Consider the following 21,965-nt stretch of genomic DNA (forward strand, 5'->3'; position numbering starts at 1 on the left):
AAATGAGTTCAACGCACACATTTTTCCAAAATGTACGGGAACGGAAAAATGACTGAAACGTCAAAAAAAACTGGAACAAATGTCAAAGTCGGCGTGTTAGCCAATCGGAAGCCGGCAAACATGTTGCACATTTTTGCTCGCTCAAATTTGTCGTGTAAAAAGTTTCTAAAGAGAGAGTCATTCAGCGCCATTTTTGTTCAAAGAGAAGTGAACATTTTGCAACTTTTTTGGTGTACGGGAACGCATTTCGGGGAAAAATTGTCAAAATATGTTAAATGTGTAAAAACTTTTTAGTTCTGGAACGAAGCTATTGTACTTGGACGATTTTAAATGTGACAATAATAAAAAAATATCTAAAAAATTACGAAATTAATATAAAAATTAAATGTTGTTTAAAAAACTGTAAAATACTGACGTATGTATGTGATTTTTGTTTCTATTTTACAGCCCTAAATATATTGTAGTAAGATCTTGTTTTCGTTAATTGAAAAGTAAAATATTCCAAGTAAAAATGTCGGAATTTTCGACCATAAAAATTGAACCCTTTGCCAACGACTGTAAAGAGGAAAGTTCTAATAAAGATCCAAATACACTAACCTGCAATACAATAAAACTTGAAAATGTTACAAATATGGTAAATGATCTTAAAGAAGACGAACTGGACTTGGATAATATGGAGGAATTTTTACCAGAGAATGTCGAACAATTCACAATTGATATAATTAAAAAAGAGGAACCGGATGAAATGGATGAATTTTTGATTACCCAGGATGAAGAACAGCAGCAAAATATGACACAACACCATATACCTGGAACAATAACTCCCCAGATTTCCGTAACCAAATTGGAAATAATTGATGTGCACAAAGATGAGCTGCAGAGTAGTAGTGGTCCTGAAGCCAACGATAGTGAAGAGGGCTCTATGAATGTTTCCATGGTTTCGAATAAGAAAGTTCGAAAATATAAAAAATCAGTTATTTTATCTTCTCGTGTAGCTCAAACACCTACTGAACATAAATGTAATATATGTGGAAAATATTATACGGAATCTAAAAATCTACTGGCACATATAAGGAAAAAACATCCTTCGTCTATGGGTTCAGAGTATATCTGCAAAATATGTAATCAAGGCTTTGCCACAGAAAGAGGTCTTGGTAGGCATTCTAACCAGTTACATCCAGTAGCTCAAACGTATAGTACTAAACATAAATGTAAAATATGTGGATGTAGTTATGTAAGATCTAGATCTCTGCGGGTACATATGAAAAATAAACATCCTTTGTCTATAAATGCAAAATATGTGTGCGAAATATGTCATAGAAGGTTTGGCACCCCAGTACGCCTTGCTACGCATTATAGGAAGATGCATCATATTCCAAAAACTGAACCTTCAGTTAATGACTGTACTGAAGAGCACAAAAGAAAGCTGAATAATAATGGTCATGAAGATAATGACAATGACCAGGACGAATCTGGGGAAGTTTCCATGGTTTCAAATAACAACGTTGGAAAATACGAAAAATCAGATAATACCTGTAAAGACACAAACAATGAAAAATCTCCTGCTGAACATAAATGTGATGTATGTGGAAAACGTTATTCGGAATATAGAAATCTCCTGGCACATATAAGAAAAAACCATCCTTCGTCTATGGATTCAAATTATATGTGCGAAATATGTAATCAAGGATTTGCCACACAAAGAGGTCTTGGTAGGCATTCTAACCGGGTACATCCAGTAGCTCAAACACATACTACTAAACATAAATGTAAAATATGTGGTAGTAGTTATATAAGATCTAGATCTCTGCGGGTACATATGAAAAATAAACATCCTTTGTCTATAAATGCAAAATACATATGCGAACTATGTCATAGAAGATTTGGCACCCCAGTACGCCTTGCTACGCATTATAGGAAGAAGCATCAAACTCAGTTACCGGTACCAAGCGACAAATCAACTGGAGATGAGCTGAGTAGTAATGGTCAAGAAGGCAATGAGCAGGACGACTCTAGGGAAATTTCCATGTTTTCAGCTGATAAAGTTGGAAAATACGAAAAATCAGATAAAACCTGTGAAGATACAAACAATGAAAAATCTGCTATTTTATCTTCTCATGTAGCTCAAACACCTACTGAACATCAATGTGATATATGTGGAAAATGTTATACGGAATCTAAAAAACTTCTGAGGCATAAAAGAAACACACATCCTTTGTCTATGGATTTAGAGTATATCTGCGAAATATGTAATGAAAGATTTGCCACACAAAGAGGTCTCGGTAGGCATTCTAAACGGATACATTCAGTAGCTCAAACACCAACATCTACTAAACATTAATGTGATAAAAGTTCTTTAAATGGAAACATTCCATGAAGATCTATAGTTTGTAGTCTTAAAACCTAGAAAATCAAACTAGCCTGAGCAGGGAAATGTCATCCCCATGTCATGTAAACTACTTATAAACTTGTCTATTCGATAAAAAAAATTCATTAAATGCACTTAATACAAAAGAAATGAAAATATTCCAATGTGTGTTTTTTTTTAAGTTAGTTTAACTGAAATTCAATTTGTTTTAGGGGTACGTATATTTTGCTGTGTTGTGAAAATATTAAAATAAATATATGGGAAAAAGACAAAAATGTTTTGCAATCGATGAATCCTAGTTTCACCCATTCAGAATTCGCGAACTGTATGACAGTAAATATATCGTGACGCATAATATCTGCAGTCTCGTTTGTTTCGTCGTTTGTTAAGCAAACTTTGACACACAATACATGGAATTTATAAATTGATATCGAATTCCGTTTCGAAGATAGATGCAGAAGAATCCAAGTCTCAAGAAATACAAGGGTCATCTTTGTCAAATAAATCACATGTCCATATGAGAGCAAATATATCGTGACCCCTAATATCTGCAGTCTCGTTTCTTACGTCGTTTGTTAAGCAAACCTTGACACACATTCCGTCGTTTGTTAAGCAAACTTTGACACATAATCCTTTCAATTTATATGATGATATCGAAGTCCATGCAATCCATGCAATTTATTGTTCTGTTCCTTTACGTGCCTGAGGTTACCATTTTTAACCTATAAAGTGTTCCCTTACTTTTAATAACATACAATTTATATGATAGCAGTTTACCACTTTTGCCATTTTCTGCCACTGTTTCCATTTTTAAAAGTAAAGGAACAGACCATATATGATGATATCGAATCCGTATCAAAGGTAGATGCAGAAGCATCCAAGTCTCAATAAATACAAGGGTCAGCTTTGTCAAATCAGTATAATATGACTGAAGTTCTTTAAAATGAAGTGTTTTAGAAGAGATCCCATAATGTCGACAATTAAAATTAATTTTCGTGGAAGCTGTGTTGCCATCAATGTAGAAAAATGTTGTCTTCCGATTTCTGGCTTAACCTTACATTCTATAGACCTATCCCCAAAGAAAATATCACAGAACACTCCATGGGCAACAAGATCCTAGTGTATGATTTTTCAATATATCCGCTGCATCCACCTAAAATTGATGCTGAAATTTTGAAGCCGGAATTTCGGTTTTTTTAATAATCCGGGAGGATTTCGAATGAACTCAGATGAAGTCCTACATTAACCACAAACGTCCTACATTAACCACAAACGTGTTTTTCATTTTTAGAGATTTCTGGCGAATAGATAAAATTTCCAATTTGGTGTATTTATTCTGAACATCTTTGTAGATTATTTAGATTTGGTATGTTCGATCACGTTTTAAAGGAGTTTTTTAAAAAGATTTTCGAAAAGACGACCAAAAAGACGCCTTTGGTGAAACGCATGTGGGCCACAATTTTTAACAAAAATATTTTCTACATCCTCCTCTGTAAAATTGCCAAAGGCTCTATATATCTAAAATGCAAGCATTCCAAGATATCTTAACTCGAATATTTCAAAAAAAAAAAAACTAAAAATGGACGAAACTTGCCCCCCGCCTAATCGGGGTTTCCCATAATTTTGAAAAAAAAAATAAATTTTGTTACACAGTGTTATAATTATGAGAAAATTACGCCAGGAACATTTTTCTTTCTATCGGAATCAATGACAAAACTACTGAAAACGATAGGGAACCTCATGGTACAATAATACAGGTAGCATTATCATGCCAGCTGATGGTAACATAATGTGTCAATTGCATTGAATTGATGTCAAATTTTGACATCTTATGTTGCCAACAATTGCCGATGCGGCTACCTGTGTATTTGTACCATGGGGAACCTCTTATTCGACCATTTTGATTACTAAAATGGCATAAAAAGTAGAGCTGGCAAACCATCGATATTCCCAACATTAGATATTTTCGATATAATGTTTTAAAATATCGAGTGCTATCGATATTATCGTTAAGTTGCCATCACCATTAATTTGAAAATGAAAATGGCGGAAATGTCAATGATTTTCTTGAAATTTTGCACAAGTAGTTCACAGAAATGTGAAACAATTACTTTTATTTTATAAAAACTACATTTTACTTTACCGAAAAATGTGTACGTGTGACTAAGGGCTTACTATCTCACACACATATAACCGAAAAGTAACGAAATTTTTATTTATTTCAATGAATTTCAGGTTAGGGGTTTTTATTCCGATAATATCGATAGGTAAAACTATCTATCGATATTGAATTTATAAATAACAATCGATATTATCGATAGTGCCATTGATTTTTTGCCAGCTCTAATAAAAAGCCTTGTATTTGGTAATTATTAAGTGTTTATTAGAGTGCATCATTTTCAATGTTCAATTTATTGGGTATGGCCACTTATTGAGCCCAAAAACAAAAAAACATTTTCATGAATTTTTTGCAAGAAATATACAATGTTTTTTCTGGAATATTTTAGCTTCGTTCCAGAACTAAAAAGTTTTTACACATTTAATACATTTTTAGTTCCAAAATGTTCAAATCTCTTTGAACAAAAATGGCGCTCTTTAGAAACTTTCCTATAGGAAATGTCAATAGTGAATCTATACTGACTTACTACTGACATTGTCAACAGTACTACTGACAAACTGTAGACAACTCATGTAATTTCCTATAGACATTTCGTATGAACGTGTCATTCGAAAGTCAGTACTGACATTGGAACTAGTATGTCAGTAGTAAGTCAGTAGTTCCTGAGGAACAATGTGTTGACATTGGAGGTAGTGAGTCAGTATAGACATTGGAGGTAATAAGTCAGTAGAGACATTGGAAGTAGTGAGTCAATAGAGACATTGGAGGTAGTGAGTCAATAGTACATTAAGGGTCATATGGAGACATTGGTACCAAATTTTTCACTATTAAGTTTTTATGGCCTATTTGGAACTTTTTATAGATTAAAAAACTATATAGTGTGTTTAATAAGACGATGAACTTATATACTTATACTTTTGTTTAAATAGAATATTTTATTAAAGAAAAACATATAATTATGAAAATACTAAAAAAGTACAAATTACGTGTTACAGTCTTTTTTTATCTTTATAAAGAGCTAAGCCCAAGATTCCACATAAGCACAAAATTAGTAAATAAAGCCAATGTTTTCAAGGCTGGCTAATCAGGCGATTCTAGGAATTGGAAAGATTAAACATGTGTAAATAAGCATAAATAAACAAAATGTTCCTAAATTTGCTTTCATATTGAAGATGTATAAACATTTGCAAAAATCTCGCAATCGATTTTTGCCAAATAATAACCCTTCAACATTGTAAGTCATTATTATGCCGTGTCCAAATATCAGATGTAATTTGTGTTTATCATTTCCAGCGAGACAGGACAATATATTCGTCAGGCTCCACAATCTTCTGCTTCCTACAGGGAAAAATGTGCAACATGTTTACCGCCTTCTGATTGGCTGACACGCCGACTTTGATATTTGTTCCAGATTTTTTGACGTTTATGCCATTTCTTCCGTTCCCGTACATTTTAGAAACATGTGTGTGTTGCACACTTTTTTGACATTTTTTCTTTTTTGCAAATTTTACCATTAAAAAAGTACTGGAACGAAGCTTTTGTTTTCATGTGATAGATTACACCTGGAGCTATTTTCGGATTTTTTTAAACAATGTTATATAAACAATGTTATACAATGTTCAGTTTTTACTAAAGCTGTTTGCGGTGGCCACTGTAGCTCAATTTGGAAAACCGCGTTTCAAACTTCGATGTTACATACAAATCACAATGAATTTTCTTTTTCTAATACCCTAGACAGACGGCAGAGTTAATTTGCATTAAAAATGCCCTAATTTGAATTAATTTTTCGCCCTGACAGACGATAGTATCTGCATTTATGAAACAGCTGTTTGTGTTGTTTGTTTGTACCCAGCAGACCATTTCATAAAGCTTTACAAAAGTTCGCCAAAATATGCGAAACAAATACACTTTCTACCTTTGATCTTTTCACCACGATGAAGCAAAAATAAATTTAATTTATTCGCGATATTTTTGATATTAAAAAATATTATAAAAATATTGCAAAACTTTAAAAAACATTTGAGGAAGATATAATTTTCGATAGAATTGGTATGGTGGGTAATGAAATTTTTTGTGAAAATAAAAATTTGAAAAATAGATTTGTTAGAAGGCGTGAAAAACGATTAGCTGCTATTCTACTCGCGAAAGACCATTACTTATTTTGAAGAAACGCGAAAATTGCTGATTTGCTTTCCATTTTTATTTTCTTAAACATGAAAATTTGACAAAAGACAATTGATTTTCAACAGCATTGCCATATTGAAATTGCTAAATTCAGTTTAAATTTCCTTTGATTTTGTGCATTAAGAATGTGGATAATGCTCGAATTAATTTGAATTAAAGCAGTTAATGCAAATTAACGCTGCCGTCTGTCTAGGGTATAACGCTCATTTTTGAACTAATTTTTGTACGATCGACTTGAATTGTTTTTTGCAACATATTCTATTCTACCTGTACTTTAACATGAGCCAATAAAAATTTGTCGATTGTAAAATTGGTATGTTCCCATAACCCCTTAAAATGTCCATTTATTGGTTTTGGGTAAAATTTTAGTATAACGGTACTGTAAATGAAATATTTATTTATGCCATCTCTAAGACAACTTTTCAGCCTACAAAACTATATATTGAATTATTAAAAAATCGGCATTCGTTTCCAGGTTATCAGCGTTTACATTTTTAATTTCATGCTGCATCATTTTCAGTGACAGTCACTGTACACCCCAAACATATGTGATTATTGTTTAACAATTAATTATTAAAATCAACAGAGAATATTTGATCAGTTTTTACAAATACATATTTAAAACAAAATTCTTATGACTGTATTAGCAAAAAATCCAAAAATCGTAATTTTTTGGGTAAAAATCATCGTTTAGCAATTTTTGACCAAAAAATCGTATAAATGACAATAAATCGTCAAATATGGCATCCCTGCCGACATATTCAAGAGTAAACACTCCAGTGACTGGAGTCCAGTCAATAGTTGCTTCCCCCTTTCTACCCAACTCTGTAAGCAACAAGGGTCGGTCTCTTGTTAAAACAACAAAAATAATTTTGAACGGTTCTATTCACATCGTAAATACGCGTTATTAGTTTTTATTTTTGTTTAAGTTTTTAACAAAATATAATACAGAATTAATAAGCGTTATTATTATTATTATTATTATTATTATTATTATTATTATTATTATCCGAACAGAAGTTATAAACAAATATTTACTTATGGGTACTTTACACGATATGTTTTTTACATATGAGTTGTCACTTTGCATATACATTTTGTATGGGAGAAGTGACAACTCATATGTAAAAAACATATCGTGTAAAGTACCCATAAACAATATTCATTAAATCACATCAAGGTAAATTTATTATTTTATATTCTTGTATTTTTCCCTTTACAAAAGCGCAGTGTTTATTAATAAAATGAAGCACGTGAAATGTCAAAAACACCAATATATGTTTGTGGATGGTAATGAGAGTGTGTGTGTCATTTGGTTAGTTCTCACTTACAGTTCTCACGGTGTTTCACATTGGAAGAAATTCTTTACGGAAAATATTCAGTAAAAAAGGCGGCAATGACATTACCGTTTCAAAAGATAATTTATTTAATACCAAAATATACATATGTTTTTTTATTATTATTAAATAGAAAGGCATATTTACATAAGGTAAATGCATGAATTACAACAACTAACAAATTTACAAAAACAACATTGTTGTTATAAAAAATTTTATGTTAAAGAAAATATTGAATAATGGGGTCGTTCTAAAAAATTTCTCAGGAAAAACATAAATACATTTTGAAAATAATCTAAATTAGAAAAAACTTGAATTAAGATGTAAATATAAAGCATTCAGAACTGTCATGGGTCATTGTTATTACACGTTTATGCTGAAAAGAAGTATTTTATGGTAGCAAATTTCGAAGTTTCAAATTTCATGAGTAGACCCTATTACATTTTGAAAACCAAATTTACAAAAAAAGGTAAAAAGACAGCTGATTGTCACTTCTACCTTATATAAATATGCCTTGCTAAATAGCATATGATTGTAGAATGAAAACTTTATGTCGGTTTTTACGATTAGAGGGAAATTTGTCTAATGCAAATCAGAACACAAAGAGAAATTTTGTCCACGAGAGGAACTACTAATTGAGCCGCCCAGTGTACACATCGTCGATTTACCCCATAAAACAAAAAATTGAAAAAAAAAATCGATGATGAAATGTATGCTTGCTTGTATATTTGCGATTGTTTGTAATTTAAAGGTGCTAATCCTCGTTATTCAGGAAAATTATTATAACCTCAGCATTTATGCTAACGAGGGTATATACACTTTCATACGGGCAAAATGTGCCTCATCGAAATAATGGTTTTAGACCCCAAGTATGTGTGGACGAAATGTGTTTCAGACAATTTGGAGTTGATTTAGACATGTCCGTCAGTCTGTCTGTCTGGCTGGCTGGAGCGCACGATAACTCTCGAACGGATAAACCGATTCGGTTCAAATTTTGGCTTTTTTTACCCAAACTTAGTTCAAGTTAGAAGATGGGCTATATCGGTCCACTGCTTCCGGTACCTCCCCCACAAAAGTTCGAAAATGTTCGGAAAATTTGTGCTCACGATAACTCTTGAAGGAACTAACCGATTCCGGTCCATAATTTGCAACTCGTGAAATGTCTACCAGACTTAGATGAGGTTTGAATGTGGACTCAATCGGTCCTCTCCTTCGGGTACCTCCCACACAAAATTTCGGATAAGTTCAGTTTAGGACCTGCTCTCGAACCGCTTTGATTTTTGTTTTAGCGACTTGCATTCACTGCCCCCATACGACGGTACAAGTTTCATCAGGGGCAAGTCCATACTTCCTGGGAAAATAGCCTGAAAGTTGAACAAAACCCCTATGACACCGTGTGAGGTGGTTGGAGCGCAAGATAACTCTCGAACGGATCTGCCGATTGGGTCCAAAATTTGGCCTTACTAATATTTTGTCCAAACATAGTTTAAGTTCGAAGATAAGCCATATCGGTCCACTCCTTCAGATACCTCCCCCACAAAATTTCAAAAATGTTCGGAAAAATTGTTCGTACGGTAACTTTTGAAGGGAGTGGCGAATTGGTCCATACTTTACACATCCTAATATATCTACCAGATATAGATCAGGTTCAAATATGGGCTATATTTGTCCACTTCATCCAGTACCTCCCAAACAAAATTTCGGATAAGTTCACTTTAAGACCTGCTATCGAATCACTTTGATTTTTGTTGAAGCAACTTGCATTCGCTGCCTCAATTACGATGGTAAAAGTTTTTTCAGGGGCAAATCCACAATTCTTGAGCAAACAGCCCAAAGGGTGTAAAAACCCCCTATGGCACCATATGTAGGGGCTGGAGATCCACTTCCATAATGGTCAATGTCGATCCATTGCTTTAAGTATTTCCTCCGCAAAACTTTTGCTCTTTAATCCTAATCAACATTTTTGTCGTTTCATACGCCCAAAATTGTTAAAACCCTCTAAATACATACGTTTTTTGGGAAAAATTGTGTCAATATACACAGGCTGAGGGTATATCTCTGTCGGCCAAGCCGACTGACACTTTTTTACTTGTTTTTAATATAAATAGTTATGATCGTATCAAGGATTTTTCAAAAAGTGGAGTTAATCGATGTGTGCACTGGACGACTCAATTGTTTCCTTCGTTATCGTTTAGTGCTGCCATATCTTCAAAAATATTGTGCGTGAAAATAAAAAAATGCATCAAATTGTTAAATTTAATTTAAATTGTTAAATAAAAAATTGTTTTTTTATTCTTTTCAATGAGTTCCTTCTTCTATCTGCGACGATGAGTAATGTCTTTGTTTAAAGTTTAAACATAATCAATAGAAACATATTAATATGAGCGCAATTGAGATTTTGCTTCAGTTATTATACGGTAACGGATTAACCAAGGGTTACATTATCGGTCCTTTAACAGAAAATCGCGATAGAATTACTAGTAATAGGTCTGTCTGGTTAATTTCCCAGCAAGAATTGTCCAGCAAGAACTTTCTCAGAGAGTAAGGGGTTTTTATTCTCTTTTGCTAGAAAATTGTAAAAAGTAAACAAACAAATTCCCAGCAAAAACCAGCAAGCAATCAGCTGACTTGCCAAAACAGAACAATTTGTCCGCCAATGAAGGAACCAAAGGAAGCAAAAATGTTGTATTTTATTAAAAATAAAAAAGAAAATGGCCCAAAAGAGGACATTTCCCACTTTACAAATTTGTTCTCCAAAAAAGCAATACAATTAGGATTGCTATTTCCACAATAAAATTGTTTTTAATTTTCACAAACATAAATCAACGAAAAAAAAACAGATGTTTGATTGTTTTTAAGAAGAATAAGAGTTGCTAGTGCTTGTTAGAAGAAATTTGTCCAGCAAGAATTTGCAAACTCTCAGTGAAAGAACTGTCGAAATGTCTCTCCCGAATCGCTCTCTTTTGCTGGCTTTTTGTGTTAACAGACGACTTCCAGCTACAATTGGTACAAATTTTGGGGTAACCAGACAGACTTAATACTAGTAAAATCATTGTGAAACAAGGGATAAGAGCATTATTATATAGTGAAAAATTTTACAACATCCCGGCTTGTAGCATTAATTTACATGTGAAATATTTGTTGTTTTTTTTTTTACAGTCAACCCAAAATACTTTGTACTTTCCTAACTAAAAGTTTCCAAGTAAAAATGTCGCAAAGCTTTTGTGTAAAAACTGAACCCATTGAACAAGAAGATTCTAACATTGAGACAAATACACTAAGCTACAGTACAACAAAACTTGAACATTTTACAAATATGGGAAATTATATCAAAGAAGATGAATTAGTCTTGGATAAAATTGAAGAATATGTACCAGAGAATATCGATGAATCCACAATTGATATAATCAAAGAAGAGAACGTCGATGAAATGGACGAATTGTTACAACAACATCTAACTACTTCAACATCTCAACAGATATCCGTACCCAAATTAGAAATAATGGATGTACATGATAGTGATGATGGTGATACAGACACAAACGCCAGTGATGATAACAACAGCTCTCAGGAAGTTTCCATGGTTTTAAAGAAAAAAGTTCTAAATTATAAAAAGACCGATAAAACCTGTAAAGATAAAAACACAGAAAAAACTGCTATTTCATATTCTCGGGAATCTCTAACACCCGCTGAACATAAATGTGAACTATGTGGTAAATCTTATCCAGAATATATAAATCTACAGAGACATATGAGATACAAACATCCGTTGTCTATGGATACCGAGTATATTTGCAAAATTTGTAATCAAAGATTTTACACACAAACTGGTCTTGATAGGCATTGTAACCGGACGCATCGAAAACCCACTAAACATAAATGTGAAATATGTGGTAAATGTTATTTGGAATCTCAATCTCTCCGGTTACATATAAGAAAGAAACATCCGGCTTCTAAAGATAGAGAGTATATCTGTGAAATATGTCATAAAAGATTTACAACAAAACAAGCGCTTAATATACATTCGAACAAGATGCATACAGAAGCTCAATCACTAAATGAACATAAATGTGAAGTATGTTGTAGTTCTTATACACGCATTTCAAGTCTACTGAAACATGTGCGAAAGAAACATCCTTCGTCTATAGATATCGAGTATATGTGTGAAATTTGCAATCAAAGATTTACCACACAAACAGGTCTTGATATTCATTCTAACAGGAAGCATCCAGAAGCTCAAAAACCTACTAAACATAAATGTGAAATCTGTGGTAGTTATTATACGGAATCTTATTCTCTGCAGAACCATATAAAACAAATGCATCCTTCGTCTATAGATTTAAAGTATATGTGCGAAATATGTAATCAAGGATTTACCACACACACAGGTCTTACTAGACATTCTTTGCGGATGCATCCAGTAGAGTACACACAAAAACTCACAAATTCTAACAAGACACATCCAGAATCTCAAACACTAACTGAACATAAATGTGAAATATGTGGTAGTTGTTTTACTGGATCTAAATATCTGGAGAAACATATAAGGAGAAAACATCCTTCGTCTATAGATACCGAATATATCTGTGAAATTTGCAATCAAGGATTTACCACACAAAGAGGTCTTGACAGGCATTCTTCCACGATGCATCATCAAACATCTACTAAACATAAATGTGAAATATGTGGTAGTTGTTATTCGGAATCTAAAGGTCTTCAGGCACATATAAGAACAAAACATCCGGCGTCTATAGCGTTAAAGTATATCTGCGAAATATGTAATCAAGGATTTGTCACACACACAGGTCTTACTAGACATTCTTTACGGATGCATCCGGAAGCTCAAACGCAAGACGCATCCAGTAGCTCGAACAGCTACTAAACATAAATGTGAAATATACTCGTAGTCGCACCTCGATTAATCGAAAACCTCCATCCTCCGGCAATGGAAAGCACAGATTTCTATTATAATTATTATCATTATTAATATTTATTAATTCATTTCATAGCCAAGCCATATGCGCCTAGTATACTAAATCAATAAAATGATTACAAAATTGTGTTTACATTAGCTGTGTTCTTTTACTTACCTGAGGTTACCATTTTTACCATTTGTTGCCATTTTTAACCTGCAAAGCGTTCCTTAACCCCAAAAGTGGTAAAACCATAGACTAATTAAGCAGAGACTACGAACGCTCTCATTTTTCATTCTCCACCAGATGTCGCACGAATCGATTTGGGGCCAGTCATCTGACTCAAGCCAGACTGGGGCTAGTCAAATGACTCAACTTCGAAAACAATTTATTTGTTTTTCAACCAATTAGGGTCTTTGTTTGCAAACTTCTCCACGTTAAAATGTACTTTACATATGAAATTAACTATAACACTCTTTTTGATAGGCATATAGTTCGTAAATGTTAATATTTTTAGGAGTTTTCGTTTGAGTGAAACAAGTAGCTGTCACTCAAACCACAAACATGCGTAAACGACATCTGTCTCGCCGCAGAAAAATGGTGAGAGCCATTCTTTGTCTCTACATTAATTAGTCTATGGTAAAACCATAGACTAATAAAAAGATAGACGAAGGAATGCTCTCACCGAGTATGTTCGAATTGAGTATGCTTACAGAGGTACTCAAAATAAAATGCCAAAAAATACATGTTAATAAATATTTTGATCTGGCAAAAGGCAACTTGGGGTTAGTTTTTGATGGGAACAATATCCTCAGACAAAAATATCCATGAAAATATTGCCATTTTCCCCAAAAAACGTCTTCGAACTTTTTTGAGTTTTCTTGTTTGAGTAGGTTTACGGCGCAAAATTGAGTATTCCTTCGTCTATCTTTTTATTAGTCTATGGTAAAACTGGCAGCAATTTTTAAGAGAGTGAGGTAGGAGAGAGAGCACATATGCCTTTCTCTTCTACAACAGGCTACCATCACCGCTACATCACCGATAACTTGTTATCGACGATTATCTTCTATCGCTTTACGTAGTGCATTTTTAAATTTTGTCACAGAGACGATAGACGACGCGACATGACTCGCCTCGCAATAAGGAATCGACCCATAAATTAAAAACTGTGAAATAAAATTCCAAAATTGATTTTTTATGTTTCTTTTTGACATTGCTACCAGATCTACCACTTTTCCGTTCCTTCACTTTTCTGGTAAAAATGTTCATGAGAGAGCAATTTTGACACTTTTCTCTTTTACCACTCTTACCATTAAAAAAGTAAACGAACAACGCTAAAATAATATAGATATGTATATGTATGTATTTATACATAAATATAATAATAAAAAATATAAAAGTAAAAAATGTGATGAAACTACTTTGGAAAAAAAAATTCGGTGTAATTAGTCCCAATTTACATTAGGCGAGTTTACTTGCGGCAAGTCTCAGTTTGTAGAAACGACACGTCAGGGGAATGGAAATGGGAAAAAATTGCTCGTACCGGCAATTATCAGGCAATTCCTTTTATATGTTTTTCGTATTTGACGTATTTTTATTGTTTTGAAAATAAAACTTGTCGGTACAGAATTGCCTTTTATAAACGCAAGAGGCGAGTTTAAAAAGGAACGAGAAAAATTGCCGCAAGTAAACACGCCTAACCCTGCGTTTACAAGTGCCAGTATTGGCAAGACAATAGCAAAAATACAAACCTTTTTCACAAATACATTAATAAATTTTCAAATATGTATAGAGAAAAGTATGAATGTATTGGTGAAAATGGTTTGTAACTTTGCTATTGTCTTGCCAATACTGTCTGTGTGTAAACGTCTAGTAATGTAAATCGGGACTTATTCATTCGGGACTTATTATTAAAGTGGTAAAAGTTGTAAAAGTCGAAAACTATTTTCATATAAATTTTGTGTACAGGAATGCAAAATGTGTAAAAGTCGTAAAAATTGTAAAATCTTTTTAGTTCTGGAACAGAGCTACGGTTATATACATATTTTTTCTTTTAATTTATGCCTTGTTCAGACTGACGGTAATTCGTTCTCTATTCGTTGTTCGACCCCAAATTACGATATAATTACTTCATTTCCCATACAAAATTTTGAGAACGAACAACGATGTGTGTACTTTGTTCAATTTAAATTACTCTCAGAACGACGATAAAATATGTCCCATCTCTAACAAATGAGAGAATTTATCGAAATAAATTAATTATGACAGGAAGAATATAAAATTTAAAATTTATTAAAAACCCAAATTTTTTTAGTAAAACTGCAAAACCTGAATGACAAGTAAATGGTTTAAGGACTAATAAACATTCAAATCATAGCAAATTTTCTATGTTCGTTTATTGCAGTTGCATTTCTTGTCCATCGTTTCAAATTCGCGTACAAATTTATAAACAAAAATCAAATGCCTGCCAGAAAGTCTGTATACCAAAAAGTTATTTTGGCAGGTCTCTCTCTCGTTAATTTTGAAAATAGAAAAATATTTTTATTTGCTGAAAACACCAAAATTGTGAGAAAAAATAGAAAAGATGAATGGAAATAATGTAATTAAATATTAAATAGATATCTGAAAGAAGGACAAATAGTTTTTCAGTTCATATCAATTAATTTTACTCGTCTTTTGGACGAAACTTTCTTTAAAATCAGACAATAAAAAGTATGAAAATATGAATCATGTTGCTATGAATTGTGTACCATGTCGTATGAACGGGTTAATTCGTGTACGTAATTATGAGAACGAACTACGTGATTCAAATTCTAGTATGAACATGGCATTAGATGTTGGAATGAATTCAACGACTAATGCCTTGTTCAGACTGACGGTAATTCGCACTCTATTCGTTGTTCGACCCCAAATTACGATATAATTAATTCATTTCCCATACAACATTTTGAGAACGAACAACGATTTTTGTACCTTGTTCAATTTAAATTACTCTCAGAACGACGATAAAATATGTCCCATCTCTAACAAATGAGAGAATTTATCGAAATAAATTAATTATGACAGAAAAAATATAAAATTTAAAAATGTATTAAAAACCCAAATATTTTTAGAAAAACTGCAAAACGTGAATGAAAAGTAAACGGTTTAACGACTAGTATACATTCAAATCATAGTAAATTTTCTCTTCTCTTTTACTACAGCTGCATTTCTTGTCCATCGTTTTAACTTCGCGCACAAATTTAGAAACAAAAATCAAATGCCCGCCAGAAAGTCTGTATACCAAAAAGTTATTTTGGCAGGTCTCTCTCTCGATAATTTTGAAAACAGAAAAATTAAAAAATGTGCTGAAAACACCAAAATTGTGGGAAAAAATAGAAAAGATGAATGAAAATAATATTATTTAATATTAAGTAGATATCTGAAAGAAGGACAAATATTTTTATAGTTTACATCAACCAATTTTACTCATCTTTTGGCTGAAATTTTCTTTAAAATCAGTAAATAAAAAGTTTGAAAATTTGAATCATGTTGCTATGAACTGTGTACCATGTCGTATGAACGGGTTAGTTCGTGTACATAATTATGAGAGCGAACAACGTGATTCAAATGCTGGTATGAACATGGCATAAAAAGTGGGTAAACATTAGGTCTGTACGATAACCCAAAAATGTTTACAAATATTATACGATAAAAAAAACTTTTATCTTTCAGTAAAAGAAAGCAAAATTCATAGACATGATTTATAGAAGCAACCTTTTTTGAGAAAGGATCTACAGAAGCCTGATTTAGACATTTCTGGCTGATACGTTGCTTGTTCAGTACATAGCAAATGCTCAAAACAAAATTATTCTGATAAATATCGCACAAACAGGTATAACTATTTTCCAATATTTCGCGATAATTGCAAACAACACTTAAATGATCGTAAAACATTGTTAATGGGTACTTTACACGATATGTGTTTTACATATGAGATGTCACTTTTTATATACAAAATGAATATGCAAAGTGACAATGCATATGCAAAAAACATATCGTGTAAAGTACCCATAATCAGTAATGGATTGACTAAATTTATGTAGTTTCCCAAATCTGTGTTATTCTATGAGATACAGGTAAAAAAACTCAGGCAATTGTTTTGCATCATAATAGGTGTGTACGATAACATCGCAAGTGAAAAGTACTTGCAAGCACTCAGCAAGTTCTCAGTAACCTCTCTCCAACAATTTTATTGTCTCGAAGCAAAAACTTTGCAGATTGTTATCGAACAGCAATTTGCAAAGACTTGTAAGAAGTCAGCTGATTTGATAAACAAGAAGAAGTTGGCGGAAAAGATTAAATTTAACAATTGAAGGTGTCTACCATTTTTTTATTTTCCATTTAAAATTCTTCTTTGATCCATAAAATCTTGTACACACTTAACAGCTATATTATTTGATTTTGTGTCAACAGATGTGAAAATAATCTTCTGGCCTTTCCTACATCTTGTTCTGAGTGCGAGAATGCGGATTGGATTAGGACAATAGTTTGAGAGAGATAGGGCAACACGGAAATCCAAGGCACGAAAATCCAAAGGTGTTGTAGCTTGTGCCTTCAAATATATGGTATGTTCCTTTACTTCTGAAAATGGTAAAACCGGCAAAAGTAGTAAAAGTTTAAAACCGCTCCCATATGAATTGTATTGTGTCTGAAGTAAAGGAACGCTTTTCGAGTAAAAAGTGGTAAAACTTGAAGATTCTTGAACGTAAAGGATAAGAGCTATAGTGGCTCTCCTTCCCCGTTGCTGATCCGGAACTGAGTTCTACCCGGCTATCCTTTTAAGGCCTCGGTACATAAGAAGCATGGCTTTCTGGCTGAAATCATGTCTGCCTCTTTTGTGACGAGGCCCTTAGAGTTGCTACAACTATAATTCCCTTTCCAATGCGCAAATATTATTATTATTATTATTTATTAATAGATTGATAGGATTACAATATTACGAATTAACTATATATATACATAGTAGACTACCATCTATATTTGGCGTAGCAGGAATGCTGTTTGCCAATTTATAAGATATAACCGTTTATACAATTCATTATTCATTAAAGTTATTTATAATTAGTTTTCTGTAATTAATACAGCGTTCAAGATATAAATAGAGAGAGGAAAGATTCGTGCCATTTAGTACATTTAATGTTTCATTTATGTTGAGAGTAATTTTATTAAAGTATATTTTTCTAAACTCATTGAAGATAGGGCAATAGCCGATGAAATGAAATGTGTTTTCTTTTTCATTTGTGTTGCAGATAGAACAAATATCACCATAACTATTTCTAAATGCTTTAGAATTTAAATCGAGTAATCCACCTCTAGCCTTAATTATTAGACTGGAAGCACGACCCGAAAAATTAGATAAGAGTTTTGGTATTACGTCATAATTAAGTTGAGAGTATAAATCATGGAATTGAGAATTTTTAGCTGCAGATGTAAAATCAAGATTTTCTTTTCTATTTAAAGCTACAATAATTTCTTTCCAGTAAATACACAAAGGTAGCCCGTTATTGGTTGGATGGAGATTTAAATCTTGACATAGTTCTGACCATACCTTAGCCCAAGAAATATTTTTTTCCAAGATTTCAAGAGCCAATATTTTAGGAAGACGATGAGAACTTAGTTTAAGTATTTTATTGATGTATATAAGATGACTTTTAAGTGTAGATGAGAATAGCGAATGTAGACCGGTTTCCAGATGTAACATGTAATTAGGGGTGTTGTTGGGCAGGTATAACATTCTTTTAATGAAAAATCTAAACAACTTTTCAACATCATCGTATCTTTCATATCCCCATATCTGATCAGCGTAGCACATAATTGATTTGGAGCAGGATTCGAATATTTTAAGTTTATTTAAATGTGAAATTTTAGGATTTTTTATGTAATTGGACCAAGACGAGTTAATGGCAATTTTAGATGCTGATAATTTGTTTCTAAGATGTTTTTTAAAGGAGAGGTTATAAGCGACATCTACTCCAAGATATTTATAATTGTTTACAATTTCAATAACTTGACTATTGTAGTAGAAATTTAAATTCGCTGGAACTCTCGTGCCTTTTCTAAAAACCATTATTTTTGATTTGGCAAGATTAACCTTTAAACTCCATTGAAAGCAATACTGTTCTAAAGCATTAATCATCTTTTGTAATTCTTTGGGAGAGTCAGCTAAAAGGACTATATCGTCGGCATATAACAATATTTTGATACAACAATTTGCAACATTCACACCACCGGGGAGAACATTTGGAAGATCATTTACATATAGAGAAAAAAGAATCGGACTGAGGATACAGCCCTGTTTTACACCAGACTGCACTGAAAAGTAATCAGAGTATGTATTGCCATCCCATACTCTGGTTTTGGTATTCTTGTATAGTAGTTTTATAATCGATACCATCTTTGTAGACAGCCCTAAAGCGGTGAGTTTATAAAATAAACTATTCCTTGGAATCAAATCGAAGGCTGAAGAAAAGTCAACGAAAAATGCATATGTGACTTTATTGTTGACTTGGTTTAAACTGACTATACTGACCAAGTTGAAAATATTGTCAACAGTAGAATAGTCTTTCCTGAACCCAGCTTGGAATTCATTTAAGATGTTATTTGTTGTAAGCCAGTCAGAGATTCTGTTTAAAAGTACCATATTGAATATTTTACAAATTGAATCAATTAAAGATAATCCTCTATAGTTACTAGGAACGTTAACATCGCCTTTTTTATGCAGTGGGATTAAAATAGATTCCGTAAAAGAGGACGGTATGTCTTCTTTTAGAAATATGCTATTGAAAACACGTAGCAGATTTAGTAAAAAATTTCTAGGGGCATGTCTATAGAATTCATATGGAATGCCATCCTGACCTGGGGATTTATTTGATTTCAGCTTACGTACGACACTATACAATTCACGGTATTCGAATGGCGAATCCAAAAATGGGTCAAGAAAAAATGGCATACACCAACTTATATCATGGGTAACATCAGCATTACTCAAAAGATTGCTGAAGTATATTTTAAAATCATCAGCGTCAATATTACACTTTACTTTAACATCTTTTTGTTTTAAGGACTTAGATATATCCCACCATTGCTTACTACATTTGATGTTGTCTAGCTTCTTCAAAGTATTATTAGAACATTCTAATTTCTTTCTATCACATAACTGTTTGTATTTATTTCTTGCGAGGTAATAGAGTCTTCTATTGACATCGGTATTTACTCGCCGGCATAGTTTGAGTCTTTTTTTCATGGTCGCTCTTGCACGATAGCAAGACCAATCAAACCATCTTTGTTTGGGTTCAAAGAATTTCTTGTGAAATTTTTTAGGCTGAGCTTGTTTAATTGCGTTTGTGACTTTCTCCAGCATGCTGTCAACGGAAATATTAATCACTTCAGATTGATCTCGCAGCAAATTATTTAAGTTTTGGCAGTATGGAGTTTTGAGACTATTCTTCCAATAAAGTCTATTTTGAGATTTATTACTATCACTAAATGTGGATGTTGGAATTTGCATATGGAGACAAAGAGGCATATGGTCCGAATATATCTTAGGAGGAATGGTTAGTTCTTTAATATAACTCAAAAAATTGTACGAACATATGCAGTAATCTATGATAGAATTACCCATAACACCGCAGAAACTATATTCTCCCTCAGTATCACCATCAACCCTGCCATTAACTATAATTCCGCCAATATCTTCAATAATGTTCAAAAGTTGTTTACCATTAGAGTTAAAAGTCGTATCCTTGGACCTCCTAGCAGAGTAAATATTCGCCATGTCACATACTATGTCATTTTCCAAAACCTGCTCATTCCCCATTCTCGCATTCATGTCACCCATAACACAAAAATTTGTTGGATTAAAATCTGTTAAAAACGAGCTGAATTTTTCGGCATCATGCTTCCAATTTGAGCAATTTAGGTAAATTGGTATTAAATAAAATTTATTGCCACAAACATCAAAAGATAGAAGTGGATAATCATATGAAGTAATAAATTGTATTTTAAATTTATGTATAATTTCTTTTTTGACGCCATAAAGGCAGCCACCACTTGCTCTACCATATCTATTTACTCTGATAGCATCAACCCAAAGCAAGCTGTAGTTTTGAAAAAAAGACGAAAAGTTCGATTTTTTATTTGAAACAACATGGGTCTCAAATAGGAGAAAGATGTCAAAATTATTTAAAAAGTTTACAAAGTTGCCAGTGTTAATACAACTTTGCAAGTTTGCAACATTATATGATACTATATGACACGAAACAGTCTGCTATAGTTCAAGAGAATTAGTACTTTCAGTATTTGTATTAACAGTTTCCTTAGTGAAAACTTGGAAAGAAGTGCCAGCTTCAATCAGCAACTTATTGAGGACATCAGCATCTTGTTTTGAAGCAGCGATTATTTTACCATGTTGCCAGGTTAACATTTTATCGTTAACAAATACACAAAATTCTCCTAGACGGACCTTTAAGTTATTTCCGCAGCTCATTAAGGCTTTGGACAGTTTTCGTAGATTATATCTCGCCGTCTGTTCATCTGCTGTGTAGTCTCTTTGAATGTATATGTTTTTACCCTTTAATTTCAGTCTCGTGTCGATGACCCGTTGAGCTTGACCTTGCGTTTCAAGAGTGAATATAAAGGTTTTACCGGAAGAGAGCATTCTTGATTTTACTACGCTGACGTCGACTTTCAACTCATCTTTACATAGAGTAATAAATCTCTTCTTAGCAGAGATATTATTGTTGCATAAAAGCCCACTCACCACAACGTTCGAAGATCTAGTTCGCCTATCCAACAGCTCAATACGATTCGTTAGTTTCTGAATTTCCTTTTTTAGGTTTGAATTTTCCGCTTTCAAATCTTCGACTTCTTGTTTAATAGCAGCCACGTCTTCTTTCTTGGCGACATCCTTCAATTTATCGTCCAACAAGTCGGCCAGCTTGCTCCAAGAAAAAACATCTTCCTGTTTGTCCGTACTCATTTTTTGGTACTGCAGAAATTTTTTC

General features: G+C 32.9%; 4 protein-coding genes across 12 annotated transcripts in view; 2 read left to right on the plus strand and 2 right to left on the minus strand.

Moving 5' to 3' along the window:
• Window positions 1-13,071, plus strand: part of LOC141403754 (uncharacterized) — a 33,136-nt gene extending 20,065 nt beyond the window's left edge. Inside the window, exons 1-2 of one of the 3 annotated variants that reach the window (XM_073986666.1) lie at window positions 7,757-7,851; window positions 11,168-13,071. In XM_073986666.1, coding sequence (XP_073842767.1) covers window positions 11,217-12,890 — 1,674 coding nt within the window. In that variant the 5' untranslated portion in view covers window positions 7,757-7,851; window positions 11,168-11,216 and the 3' untranslated portion in view covers window positions 12,891-13,071. Of the gene's footprint in view, window positions 1-447; window positions 2,527-7,756; window positions 7,852-11,167 lie in introns of those variants that run through there. The other 2 variants (XM_073986664.1, XM_073986663.1) reach the window with 2 other exon arrangements.
• Window positions 1-21,965, minus strand: part of LOC141403733 (zinc finger protein 711-like) — a 170,980-nt gene that overhangs the window by 80,785 nt on the left and 68,230 nt on the right. The gene's annotated exons all lie outside the window — the stretch shown is intronic.
• LOC141403802 (uncharacterized) overlaps window positions 1-21,965 on the plus strand; it is a 43,975-nt gene that overhangs the window by 8,531 nt on the left and 13,479 nt on the right. The window lies entirely within an intron of this gene.
• Window positions 17,856-20,800, minus strand: LOC141403728 (uncharacterized). Its single transcript, XM_073986591.1, has one exon. It carries the CDS (start codon window positions 20,798-20,800, stop codon window positions 18,002-18,004), a length of 2,799 nt encoding a protein of 932 aa, XP_073842692.1. The 3' UTR covers window positions 17,856-18,001.

Source organism: Musca autumnalis, unplaced genomic scaffold (assembly GCF_047663935.1).
Source record: "Musca autumnalis isolate F117 unplaced genomic scaffold, ASM4766393v1 scaffold_4, whole genome shotgun sequence".
NCBI classification, from domain to species: domain Eukaryota; kingdom Metazoa; phylum Arthropoda; class Insecta; order Diptera; family Muscidae; genus Musca; species Musca autumnalis.